Source organism: Fukomys damarensis, unplaced genomic scaffold (assembly GCF_012274545.1).
Source record: "Fukomys damarensis isolate Sample0158 unplaced genomic scaffold, DMR_v1.0_HiC HiC_scaffold_22, whole genome shotgun sequence".
Classification (NCBI taxonomy): Eukaryota; Metazoa; Chordata; class Mammalia; order Rodentia; family Bathyergidae; genus Fukomys; species Fukomys damarensis.
The window spans coordinates 22,955,022-22,969,229 of record NW_022900934.1 but is presented as its reverse complement, the minus strand read 5'-3'; the positions used below and the strand labels follow the sequence as shown (position 1 = coordinate 22,969,229).

The 14,208-nt window shown below is 38.0% G+C and overlaps 1 protein-coding gene across 7 annotated transcripts in view; it reads left to right on the top strand.

Annotated features, from left to right (window-relative positions):
• Window positions 1–14,208, top strand: part of Cnbd2 (cyclic nucleotide binding domain containing 2) — a 64,136-nt gene that overhangs the window by 45,565 nt on the left and 4,363 nt on the right. For 5 of the 7 annotated variants that reach the window (XM_010639969.3, XM_019209950.2, XM_010639971.1 and 2 more), the window contains 2 exons: window positions 5,834–6,011; window positions 7,323–7,443. In XM_010639969.3, coding sequence (XP_010638271.1) covers window positions 5,834–6,011; window positions 7,323–7,443 — 299 coding nt within the window. Of the gene's footprint in view, window positions 1–5,833; window positions 6,012–7,322; window positions 7,444–8,783; window positions 8,937–10,097; window positions 10,333–14,208 lie in introns of those variants that run through there. The other 2 variants (XM_010639973.3, XM_033766957.1) reach the window with 2 other exon arrangements.

Below are 14,208 nucleotides of genomic sequence, written 5' to 3'. Positions count from 1 at the left end.
AACATTTATTGGTATATTTTAGATATACATAAATGATAACATTTATCATAGTGAATTTGACCCTGTACATGATGTGTATTACTGCTTCTTTTTCTCCCATTTCCCCCTTCCCTTCAAGCTCTCTTCCTCTCCTTATTTACAAAAGCTTTATTTACATTTTTCCCTGTATACTTTTTTTTGGTCTCTTCTTTCCTTTTCCCCTCCCTGTTCCCTTGTTCCTCTTCTCATTTAAACATTTTCCTCCTGGGCTGGGAATTTAGCTTAGTGGTGCCGCTCCTGCCTTGCAATCACAAGGTCCTGAGTTCAATCCCAGAAAAAACAAACATTTTTTTCTCCCCATTGTCCAATATCTGTTATACATTTTGGTTCTTATTTTCACTTTCAGTCACAGCAGCAAAACAATGTGGTGTTTAAACCTGTGTGTCCAATTTATTTCCCATAAGAGTATGGTCTCAGACTGGGGATTTATTTAGCTCATTGGTTCCAGTGCCTGCCTTGAAAGCGCAAGGTGTCCTGATTTTGATCCCCAGGACCCCCCCTCAAAGTATGGTCTCAAGGTGAATCCATTTAGCTAGAAATGTCTCAAGCTAATGCTTCTTTATGGCAGAGTAATACTCCATTGTATAAAAAACCCATGTCTTCTTTATCTGTTCATCAGTTGATGGGCCTTATGGCTGTTTCCAAGATTTACCTATTATAAACTATGCTGCTGTAAACGTGTGTACATATATTGTTGTGGTGTGATGCTTTAATTTTTTGGGAAGATACCAAGAAGGGGAATAGCTGGGTAGAATGGAACCTCTAGTTTTAGTTTTTGGAGGAATCTCCACACTGATTTCCACAGCAGTTGCACCAATATATACTTATACTGACAGTGGAGAAGGGCTTCTTTTTACCACAACCCCACCAGCATTTGTTATTGGCTGATTTTTTTTATAATAGCCATTCTTTTTGGATTGTTTTCATTTGCATCTCTCAAATGACCAGTGATGTTAAATTTTTTTCATATATTTATTTGCTGTTTCTACTTCTTCATGACAGAAGTGTCTATTTATTTCAGCCCATTTTTGGATTGGGCCTTTAGATTTGGAAGGTCTGATTTTTTAATTACATCTTCAATTTCATTTACTGATATTGATTTATTTAGAATTTTTATATCCTTGATTCAGCTCTGATAATTCATATATATCTAGGAATCTGTCCATTTCTTCTGTGTTTTCCATCTTATTAGAATACAAGTTCTCAAAGTAGGTATTGATGATCTTCTGGATTTCTGAAGGATCTATTGTGCTTTCACTCTTTTTATTCTTTTTTTCTTTTATTTTTTGTTTGTTTGTTTGTTTGTTTTTTGAGACAGAGTCTCACTATGTAGTGAGGCTGACCTGGAACTCACTATGTAGCTCAGGCTGGTCTCGAGCTCACAGCGATCCTCCTGCCTCAGCCTCCTGAGTGCTGGGATTACAGGCGTGCACCACCATGCCCAGTCTACTCTTTATTCTTAATTACCTGGATTTAAGTCTTTCCTTTTTTTGATAAGGCTGGCTAAGGATTTGTCAGTTTTATTTAATCTTTCAAAGAACCAACTGTTTGATTCATTGATTCTTTATATTATTTTCTTCGTCTTCATTGCATTATTTTCTGCTCTGCTCTTTATAATTTCCTCCCTTGTATGAGCTCTGGGCTTGACTTGATCTTTTTATAGAAGCTTGAGGTTGAACACTGGGTTATTTGTGCTCGTTCTCTTTTTCTGATAGGGAAATTCACTGTTATAAATTTCTCGCTTAGGACTGCTTTCATTGCATCCCATAAGTTCTGGTATGTTTTATTGGCATTATTGTTAATTGTAGAAACTGTCTAATTCTTTAATATCATCTGTGACCCATTGGTTGTTCAGGAAGGTGTTATTTAATTTCCATGTGTTCATATGTTCTTGTGGTTTCTTTTACCATTGATTTCCAATTTCATTTCACTGTGTTTTGGTAATGTGCATGGGATAATTTTAATTATTTTGCATTTACTTAAGCATGTTCTATGAGCTAGCATTTGGTCTAGTTTGGAGAACATTCCATGTGCAGCTGAGAATGTATATTCTGGTGTTGTGGTGTGGAACACTTTGTAGACCTCTTCTAAATCCATTTGTTCAAAAGTTTGGCTCAATTCTGATATTTCTTTGTTGATTTTTTTTTTTTGTCTAGTTGATCTATTTGTGACAGTGGGGTTTTGAGGTCCCATATTACAATTGTATTAGTGCTTATTTGACTTTTCATGTCTGTTAATATTTGTTTTATGTAGTTGGGTACCCTGCTATTTGTTACATATTTATGATTGTTATCTCTTCCTCTTGGATTGTTTCCTTTACAGCCTTTACAAGGTTGTGATGACCTTCTTCGTCTCTCTTAATCAGTCTTGGCTTGAAATATTCTTTGTCTACAAATAGAATAGCTACTTCTGCTTTTTTCTGCTTTCCTGTCCCATGGAGTATTGAATTTCTTTTTGAATTAAATGTGTTTCTTGTACGCAGCATATTGTTGGATCTTGATCCCTCCCACCCCCCTGGACCTGGGATTGAACTCAGAACCTTGCACTTTTGAGGCAGGCACAGTGCCACTGAGCTAAATCCCCGGCCCTGGATCTTGCATCTTTATCCATTCTGCCAGTCTATTTCTTTTGATTGGTGAATTGAGACCATTTACATTGAAGGTTGTAACTGATATGTATTGACTTATCCTTGTCATGTTATATTTCTGTTGTTGATTCCCTTTTTCCCCCCTGTTTAATTGCTTGCCTTGATGTTGGAGTCATTCATTCTATTGGCATTCATAAAGTTGTAGTCTTCATTATCTCTTTCTAGAATGTCCTTCAGGACATTTTGGAGTTCTGGTTTGGTGGTCATTAATTTCTTCAGGTGTTCTTTATCATGGAAGTATCTTATTTCTCCATCTGTTTCGAAACATAGTTTTTCACACTCCATCAATCTGGGTTGGAGATTGTTTTCTTTAGGAGTTGAAATAGTTCACTCCAAGCTTTCCTTGACTTGAGAGTTTGTGTTGAGAAGTCTGCTGTGATTCTGATGGGCTTTCCTTTATAGGTGATTTGTTTCTTTTCTCTAACCATTTTTAATATTCTGTTCTTGTATTGAATTTCTGGAATCTTGACTATTACGTGTCCTGGTATAGTTTTTTTTTTTTTTCTGAGTAATTGGAGTTCTAATGCCTCACTTATCTATATGTTAAATTCTTTTTTCCTGCTTGGGAAGTTTTCTGCCATTGCTTCTGTGAACAGATTTTTTTGTCACTTGAGCTAGCTTCTGCTTTTTCATTGACTCTGATCAATCTTATGTTATTCTTTGCATTATCTAGCAGCTGTTGGATTGATTTTTTTATGGTCCCTTGCTACTTTTAAGAAATCTTTCTTTTCATGGTCACTAACTGCAATCCTGTCTTCCATATACCTTCTTTACATGTGCCTTTTTCCTCTGGCTGATTTAAATTTTTTGTTTTTATTAGCAATTTTGAGTAATTTGACTATGTTACAGCTCAATATAGTTTTGGTCTTTTTTTTTTTTTTTTTTTTTTTAAAAAAGAATTTAGGACCTTGTGCTTGCGAGGCAGATGGCTGCACCACTGAACTAAATCTCCAGCCCTCTTTTTTTTTTTTTTTTTTTTAACAGTAGCAAAGTTTTATTAAAGGGAGGAAAAGAAACAGACTGCAGAACAAGTTTGAGCCATTAAAAGTAGGAAAAGAAGTACACCCTACAGCATGAGGGTAGGCCACTATGGAGAGAGGAGAACACAGTGGCCTATCATGTTTCCTTTGCTTGGATTTCATGTAATGTCTTGGATCTTTGGATTTATAATTTTAAAATAAGATTTAGAGGTTGTTGGCTATTATTTTTCAAATATTTTTCACATCTCCCCTCTTCTGCTTTGGAGTGCTTGAAGTTGATTCACAGCTCACAGATGCTCTGTTTATTTTTACTCTCTATGATTTTGGGTAGATTCTATTGCTGTGTTTTCAAATTTACCACTTTCTCCTGCATTTTCAAATCTGTTGATACAGTCTAATGTATTCTTTCATTTCAGGTATTATGGTTCTCATATCCTCAAATTTGATTTGGGTCTTTTTAGAAAACATAATTTCTATGTCTCTGCTTAAACACACAATATTTCCTCTTTGAAATGTAGTTATAAAGCTGTTTCGCTGTGTACAGATTGTGTTATCTATGTCATTTCTGTGTCAGTTTCAATTTCTCATTTTTTCTTTTTGTGTGGTTCATATTTTCTTTCTTTTTATGCTTGGTAGTTTTTATTAGAATGCTAGACATTGAATTTTGAGTACTGCATATTTTGTTATTCCTTTATATATACTGAATTTTGTTTTAGAATGCAGTTAAATTACTTGGAAATATTTTGATCTTTTCAAGGTTAGTCCCCATTTTCCTGTATTCACACATGTGGGGTAACTTCCCTCTACAGAAGTACAGGTTGGGCTCACTTCTAAAAAATAGAATAAGGCAAAAGCTTTGTTATTGCAAAAAAAATGCCTTTTTAAAAGGCATACTAAGGGATTTTTTTTTTTTTTTGGTACCAGGGATTGAACTCAGGACCTTGTGCTTGTTTACAAGGCAGGTGCAGTGCCACTGAGCTAAATCGCTGGACCTGTTTTTGTTTTTGAAGCAGTGTCTCACTATGCATCCCAGGCTGGCCTCAAATTCATGGGAATTCTCCTGCCTCAGCCTCCCAAGTGCTAGGATTACAGGTGTACACCACCATGCCTGGCTTTCAGAGCTTTTTATAAATGCTCATTAAGTCAGGCCTATTCCTATGGAGTTTGGGTTTATTTCTGTTAGCATTTCTTTTTAGGACTTGGAATGTAGCCAGTGGTAAAGTGCTTGCCTAGCATGCATGAGGTCCTAGGTTTAATCACCAGCACTTTAAAAAAAAAGAAAAGGGCCAGGGATTTAGCTCAGTGGTGCCATGACCTGCCTCGCAAGCACAAGGTCCCAACGTTTGATCCCTGGTACCAAAAAAAAAAAAAGAAAGAAAGAAAGAAAGAAAGAAAGAAAGAAAGAAAGAAAGAAAGAAAGAAAAAATACACAAAATCCCACAATTTTTAAAAATCAGGGTTATTGAGGTATTCATGACATTTTGTGCAGTGTAAGGCACATATTTTAAATGTGTAGTTCAATGAATTTTGACAAATTTGTACCTCCAATTAATAACCACAATCAAGTTATAGAACATTTTTATTGCCTCAGAAAGTTCATTTGTGCCCCTTCCCAGTCAGTCTCCATTCCTATCTTTGGTCTTAGACAACCACCAATCTGCCCTTTTTTTCAGTACTATAGAATGAACCCAAGGCTGTCTACCATTGTGCTATACTCCCAGTCTTCCCCCAACCTCTTTCTTTCACAGTACTGAGGATTGAACTAGGTCCTTAACACTGAGCTACATCCCTAGTATCACATTTCTGTACTAATCATTTCTTTTTTATTGCCCCAATTTGAAAAGACAAGGTAGGTATAATCTATCAATGGAAGTATATGAGCTTTGAATCAAATAGATCTGAGTTCAAATCAAACTTCAACCTTTTTCTGAGGGACTTGAACTCCTTGCTGTTATCTTGTCTCTTCATTTAGGCTAATCACACTTGTCCAGATGTAACAGATGGAAAGGGTCTAGCACAAGGCCTCCCCAGAGGATGTTCACAGAGGCTATAGTGTTTTTCTTTTCTTCTTAACGCTCCTGAAAGTTACTATGGTGCTTTCACCACCATCACTAGTGTCGTATATGCAAAGGCCCATTAATGTACTTTCCTATGCTTTCTCTAACAGAACCAGATCCTATGGTGAGATTTAAGGAATTCCAGATCAAATCATATCCTGTACAGGACTTTAGCTCTTTGAAACTTCTGCATCTCCAGGAAGCCAGGAAGAAACAGGAGATAAGCTTCAGTGAACCAACCAAAACCTCAGGAAATAGTCTCCCCAGGATTCTGGGCCCAAAGATCAAGTAAGCTCAGCTCTTGGTAGATAGAAGGGTCCATGTAGTTATGAAGCGGGCAGGGGATATGACTTCCATGGCAGAATTTCAGGCGTGCTCAGGGAGGGGCAGAGGTGGCAGACACAGGTATGGATATGTATGGGAGGCAGTCTAGAGCAGTCCTAGGTTAGATACCCCAGACCTGCATTTTCTGCCTGTAACTCACAGGGCAACTTTAAGTATGCAGCTACTTCTTTACTCAGGGCCTCAGCAAGTCATGTAAGGAAGAAGGGCAGGAATATCTTCTGGCTGTGATAGTGTATATATGTGTTGCTGGACTCTTTTGACTTTGAGCTTCTTCAGAAAATTTTACCCAACTAAGGGAGGCAAGTATAGTACTGTAGTAGCTTACCTTTGTCAAAACAAACTGTTCAAGCCTGGGATGGTGATACATTCTTGAAATCCTACCTGAGGCAGGAGAATTGCAAATTTGAACCCAGCCTGGACAACTTGGTGACTTAGCGAGACCCTATCTTCTATCTTCAAAGAAAAAAAAGAAGGTGGGGTAGGTTAGAGGGGGCAGAGTTGGGATGTAACTCAGTGTAAAGGCCCTGGGGTCAATCTCCAGTATTACAAAACGGTAACAGCAAACAAACAAATAAAAACCACAAACAAAAAACATTACAGACAGTTCTGTTTTCAGGCAATCATGTTAGAATTTTTTAAAAATTTTATTTCAAGTTTGAGCCAAGCCCAGACAACTTAATAACTTAGTGAGACCCTGCCTCAGAATAAAAAATGGGTTGAGATGTTGCTCAGTGTAAAAGCCATAGGTTTGATTCCCTCAGTACCCCCTGATCCCCGCAAAAAATTCCCTCCTCCATATGATCTTTCAGTCAGATAGGCCTGAGACAAAACCCTTCCCTGGGTGACCTCCAAGCAGGTTTGGCTTAGCTGCATGAGATCATGAGCCCCTTCACAAAATTGGTGTTTTAAAAGACCCTATATCTCCTTCCTCTCCCAAGTCCCCTTCCTGTTACACTTCTCTAATCCCTAACAGCCGGAATCAGTCTCTCTTATGGTGTGATTTTGAATTTTCTCACCTTCTAAGTCATATTCTCCCAGGAAGGGATATCTCAGTGTGCAGTATAGTAGGAGTGGTTATCCAGGGCCCCACACACTGGCTATATTACAGATGAGTTCTCTCTCTTTTTTTTTTTTTTTTTTTTTGTACCTGGGATTGAACTCAGGACCTTGCACTTGTAAGGGCAGGCAGTGGAACTAGTGAGCTAAATGCCCGGCTCTCAGATGAGTTCTCTTTAACAAGCTGTCACATTTCAGATCCAAGTGTACTCATTCAGTCAGATGTTCCATGCTCAAAACCAAGTTTGGTGAGCTCCCCAAGGAGGCAGCAGTGGGGGCCTACATGAAAATCCACACTGTGGAGCAAGGAGAAGTAATGGTAAGTGTGCAGAGAGCTTTGTTCATGATATAGTGTGTAACATGAGCGAGCAGGGAATGTTGTGCATTGGGAGTAAAAATTTAAAAACATCCCTCTGCTGATGCTGAGAAATAGCACTGATTTTTAAGGTATTGTGGCTATGTTTCTTAAGAATCCTTATATTTAGGAAGATACGCATCAAAATATTTATAGGTGAAGTGATGACAGCTGGGGCTTGCTTTTAAATAATCCAGGAATCAGAGGGAAGGGAGGGAGGGAATAAAAAGAATAAATATATACCTACTCCCTAAAATGAATGTAAATAACGTGTACTGCACACATGTACTAATAAGAATAAAATAATCCAAGAGATTAGTAAGGCAAGGATATTTCCTCTTACCACTCTTAGTGTATTGAGAAAAGGAATTAATAACTATATAAATTGAGAAGGGATAAATAAAACTGCCCTTGTAGATGACTGTTGTTTATTTAGACAATTGGAAAGAGACAAAAACAGTGCTGAAGCCGGGCATGGTGGTGCATGTCTGTAATCCCAGCACTCGGGAGGCTGAGGCAGGAGGATCACTGTGAGTTTGAGACCAGCCTGGGCTACATAGTGAGTTCCAGGTCAGTCTCAACTACATAGTGAGACCCTGTCTCACCCCCCCAAAAAAATACAGTGCTGAAAATAAGAAGTGATTATACCAAGGTAGAGCAGGATGCAAGATTAATATACAATGAACTATTGTTTTCTTTATACCAGCATTGAAAATTGGAGCTTAAAACTAAAAGTACAATACTAGTAACTACAGCATCCCCAAACAAAATATTTAGGTAAAAATCTAACAAAATATGTTCAGAATCTGCATACAGTGAATGTAGTTCAGTGGTGGAGCATAGACTGGGTATGCATAAGACCCTGAGTTTGATCCCAACAAATAATCTGGGTGATGAAAGCTCTATAACTTTGATGAAAGAAGTCAAAGAAGATTTAAATAAATACAGAAATAATGTGTTCATGTATTAGAAGATTCAATATTGTTAAGATGTCAGTTTTTGTTTGTTTTTTTGAGACAGGATCTCACTGTGTAGTTCAGGCTGGCCTTGAACTCACTATGTAGCCCAAGCTGGCCTCAAACTCACAGTAACCCTCTTGCCTCCTGAGCACTGGGATTACAAGCATGTTCCTGGCAGCATTTTTTTTCTTAGTTCATGTTTGTAATACATAATGCTATTCCTTGTAGGGCATTGGTACATGTATATAATAGTTTTTCAATTACTTTTTTCCATCCTCTCCTCTTTCTTTTTTTTTTTTCTTTTTTCGGTACCTGGGATCAAACTCTGGACTTTGCACTTGCAAGGCAGGTGGCGGAACCACTGAGCTAAATCCCCTTCCCTTTTCTTTTGTGCATGTTTGCAGTATATATTCCTGTGTACTGCAGTACATTCCTGGTGTGGAGTTGGTACATGTACATACTATATCATAATTCCTTTTTCTGTCCCCTTTCCCTCCCCCCAACCCTCCCTCCCTCCATTTCTTGATCCCGCCCTTTGAGGAAGATCAATCTCACTATTTCTAGTAATCTATTTTTAAAATTTTGTTCTTTGTTTATACTTTGGGTTTTTCATATAAAAGAAACCATGTGATATTTAAACTTGTGTGTCTGGTTTATTTCATTTAATATTATGGTCTCCAGGTGCATTTGTTTTCCTACAAATGACTCAAGTTTATCTTCTAAAAGGCTAAATATTGGGCTGGGGATTTACCTCAATGGTGCCACTGCCTGCCTCACAAATGCAAGATCCTTAGTTTGATTCCTGGTTTTAAAAAGGCTAAATATTGTATGACACCAACTATATGACATTCTGGAAAAGGCAAAACCATGGTAAAATGTTCAGTGCTCGCTACAGTTTGGAGTTCAGGGGATAGGATAAAAGGTGAAGCATAGGGAATTTTTAGAACAGTGAAAGTATGATTTTGGAACAGAAAAAGCATTAAGCATTTGCCAAAATCCATAGAACTTTACAGCACAAAGAGTGATTTTTTTTATAGAATTAAAGATTGAACCCAGGTCCTTTGCATTGATTTATATCCCAGCTTCCCCCACTTCTTTTTCTTTTTCTTTTTCTTTCTTTCTTTCTTTTTTTTTTGAGACAGGATCTCATTAAATTATGAATGCCCAGATTAGACTTGAATTTATCATCCTCCTGACTCAGCCTATCCTCATCCTGGGATTGCAGGCATGAGTCACACCATGCCTGGCACACAGTGAATCTTAATGTGTACAATTTGTACAGAAATAAAAATGATTTGGAAGGGCAGTAGATTGAAGGAAGGACCACAGAGATCTATTACAAATGCACAGAGTTACTTCAGTGAAGGGGTTGGGGTAAGACGTGTTAATATAACTTTGGAAATTAGTGGAGACAGTAAGACTAAAAGCAAACTTTGGAAATTAGTGGAGACAGTAAGACTAAAAGCAAAAGGAGCGACACATGATCCATGTACTGTAGTTTATAAAGTTCTTTCCTATGACAGTATGAAGTAATAATACACTGTTAAGCATGCTTAGTGAAATGGATCAATTAAGTAAATTGATATACTTACAGTTAATTACATATAGAAATATTTATAGATACATCTGTAAATATATATATATCTTTTGCTTTGTTAGGTGAAAGAGCCTAGAAGAAATGACACCTCAATAGCAATAAGCACATTTGGCACCCAAATCTTCGTTTTTGTTTTTTCTTTAAGTAAAAATATTTAATACCTAATTTCTTTGCAATTTCCAAGTATAAATAATCATTAACTATAGTCACTATAAACAGTGGATTTCTTGAAATTATTTCACTAATCTAACTGAAATATTCTACCACTTAAGCAATGTCTCCCCAAAACTTACCCCACCCCCAGCACCAGTTAATTGTTCTACTACTTGTATGAATGCAATGTTTTTAGATTCTGTATATACATAACATAACATCATCTGATATTTGTCTTTCTATGCCTAGATTATTTAACTTAATATACTGTCTTTCAGGTTCATCTGTGTTGTTGCAAATGACAGTATTTCTTAACTTCTTTCTTTTTCTTTGAAAAGCTAGATGGTTTTCCATTGTGTATATGTACCTCATTTTCTTTATCCATTCATCCATTGAGGGACACTTAGGTGGATTTCATATCTTGGCTCTTATGCTGCAGACAACAGGAAATGCAGATAGCTCTTCGATGTGCTGATTTCATCTCCTTGGGATATATATCTAGAAGTGGGATTGTGAGATCTTATTAGTTCTATTTTTTATTTTTTTAGGAACTTCTATACTGTTTTCCATGACAGCAGTATTTATATTCCTGCCAACAGTGTGCAGAGGTTCCTTTCTTTCCATTTCCTCACCATTTGTCTTTATATGTTTTTGATAATTGCCATTTTATAACAATGTGATTCACTATCTCATTGAAATTTTAATTTGGATTTCCCTGATGATTGATGATGATGGGCATTTTTTCATATACCTATTGAATATTTGTTTGTCTTCCTTTGAGAAGTGTCTAGGTTCTTTGCTCATTTTTACATTAGGTTTTTTTCTTGCTGCTAAGTTGAGTTCATTACTTATTTTAGATATGTCTTTATCAGATGTATGGTTTATAAATATTTTCTCTTATCCTGGACATTGTCTCTACTCTGTTGATTGTTTCATTTGCCATGCATAAGCTTTTTAGTTTATCCTATTTATCTATTTTTTGCTTTTGTTGTGTATGCTTTTGGGTTTATATATAAGAAATCATTACCTGGACCAATCTGAAGAAGCCAGATCTTGACTTCTGATAACATTTTCCAATGAAAGAAACAAGGGCTCCTTAGAGAAATGGTTGCTTCTAGAACTGGGACTGGAAATATGGAAGATGAGCCTAGAACATTTAGTAGTACTTAAAAATAAGCCTGGTGGAGGGGCCTGCCATTGATGGGGGCATGTCAAAAGGACATGGGCCAGCTGAAAAAGCTCCCAGTGGTCAAAGCTAGAATAACTTGAGCAACAAAATTAAGCAATATTCGATTGTAAATCCATAGTATGAAATAAACATCCATGAATGCATATTGAGATAAATACATAGTGAATAAATTAGTAGATGGAGGAAAAGAGACAAATCTCTCTGTAGAATAAATGCAAATAATTTATGCAAATACCCTTCCCTCGAGAAGGAAGACCATAACTCACTGTTCCTTTTGTGTGGACCATGCACAGTGACTTCCTTCTGAAGAGTAGTATGGAAAGCGATGAGACCTGAGAAACACTACCTCAGCCATGTGATCTGGGTAACATTAGTAGTAATAATGATGATAGTTGCCCTGGATATGGTGTGGTGCAGATGACACCTGTGCAGTAATCCTCTTGATAACCCACAACCCCAGGATAATCATTAGAAAAAAGATCAGACAAATTCTAACAGTAGAGCATCCCACAAATTTCCTGATTAGTGAGTACCTCTCAAAACATCAGGGTTATCACATATGAGGTAAGATTGCCACAGTCACAAGGTACCCGAAGAGATTTGAAAATGACATGTATGGGCCGAGGATTTAGCTCAGTGGTTCTGCCGCCTGCCTTGCAAGCACAAGGACCTGAGTTCGATCCCTGGTGCCAAAAAGAAGAAAATTACATGTATTATGTCCTGGTAGGACAGTAGAATAGGAAAAGGACATTAGGTTAAAAACAGGAAATGTAGGGCTGGGAATTTAGCTCAGTGGCGCTGCACCTGCCTTGCAAGTGCAAGGTCCTGAGTTCAATCGCTGGTAGCACAAAAAACCACACCCAACAGGAAATATATAACTCATTAACCTCAGAAAATAATGATGTAAAATTATTGGTTTGTTCATTATAATAAAGATATTTAAAATAAAAGAGGCAACTAGATGAAGGGTGTATGGGAACTCTGTATTATTGACTCAGTTTTTCTGTAAACCTAAAAATGTTCTTAAAAAATAGATCAATGCAACAGGCATAGTGGCACATGCCTGTAATCCTAACACTCAGGAGGCTGAGGCAAGAGTATTGCTGTGAGTTTGAGACTAGCCTGGGCTACATAGTGAGTTCCAGGTCAGTTTCAACTACACAGTGAGACCCTGTGTCAAAAAACAAACAAACAATAGACCATTCTAAAGGTTAATGAAAAGAAATGGTGGCACACGCCTGTAATTCTAGCACTTAGGAGTTTGAAGCCAGCCTGGGCTACGTAGCAAGACCCAAACAAACAAACAAAAATTTGATCAAGTAGTAGGGAGGTGAGTTTGGATGAAATGAACTTGGCCATGTGTTCATCAATAGACTGGTATTAGGTTCAGAGCTGAGTGGCAGGATGTACAGCATGGTGGTGGCAGAGATGGAGCTGGCAGAAGGGCTTTCCAGGAGTAGCAATGAGTCGCACTGGCTGGTATATGAAGACGGTCATTGTTGTGCTGAGCCTAGCACGGCCCTCTGGCTATGCTGATGTGCATATTTTCAGCTCTTTGGAAGTTCTTTTTTTGTTCACAAAAATTGTATCCTGCAACTTTAAATTAGCTCCTACCTCCATGCTCTCCCACCCCCAAAAGAAAACAGAACAAATCAGCTCCCTTGCATGTGGTGTCTTTTAGATATTGAAAGAATGCTGTTTTGGTTTTTACTCAACATTTTTGCAGTTAGGCACAGTTTAAGTGTTCTATCACTTTTTTTTTTTATTCAGGACAAACATCCTCCATTCTTCCAGACATTCTTCACATCACTTAGCTTCCAGCTGTCACAGGGTCTGCTTCTTTTCAGCTCTTCCTTGTTTCAGAGTTCAGTGCTCAGAACTGAACACAGCACCAAGGTGGAGGAGGCAGGGATGCTCAGGCACCTGGGCAGAATGAAGAAACAGAGGGGTGGGCACCTGGTGACAGTGGTGGGAGGCTGAGTAAAGAGCAAGAACTGTATGGTCCATACTGTGAGGACCCACAATGCTGGAATGGGGAGTTTGGCCTTGACTCCCTAGAACAGTGATGGTGGACCTGTGGCATGCCTGCTGCAGCATGCTGTTTATATCATTGAAAGCTCTGTCTTTGATGCCAGTTGAGTGAGGTGCTTCCTGTCTCCGGAGCTTCCTCATACACTATCTTGTTTAGACCTTCAACAGCTTATGAAGGACCTAAGAGTTTGTAGATAGTCACGCTTCATGGTCTAGAAACCACATGGTGGCAGCCATGGGCAGAGGTGAGGCGAGGTGGGGTGCTCCAGACCCACTTCACAGCTGCTTTCAAGTTCAGAATCTTTCAAAGTTTAGTAGAACAGATAGCCTTGCTTCCATTTTGTAGATTCTCACTTTCATTATGTAGTATAAAGCCACATAACAAGTGAAAATTTAGACGTATGTTCTGAAAGCAGGGTTCTTCTCAACCCCAAATGGCCTCCATAAACAAATCTCTTGGTTTGAGGTCTCTTTTCTTGAACCCAAGATAGCTGAGCACTGGAGGCTCTGTAGCTGCCTCCCCACTTTGCTTCAGGCTTAATCAATAGCTGAGTAGCTAGAAAGGGGCACTAGACTGGGAGTTCAGCTGCAAGTTTCCTATCTCAGGGTACTTCCTTTAAAAAGGGCTTATGATCCCTGTAAAGTAGACAGAAATGCCTGTGGGTCACCATCTCTGTCTTAGTTATTATTTTCTTATTACTGAGACACAATACCCAGCACCCACAATTTAAAAGAGCAAAGGTTATGAGTTCGATCCCCGGTACCAAAAAAAAAAAAAAAAAAAAAAAAAAAAAAAAAAA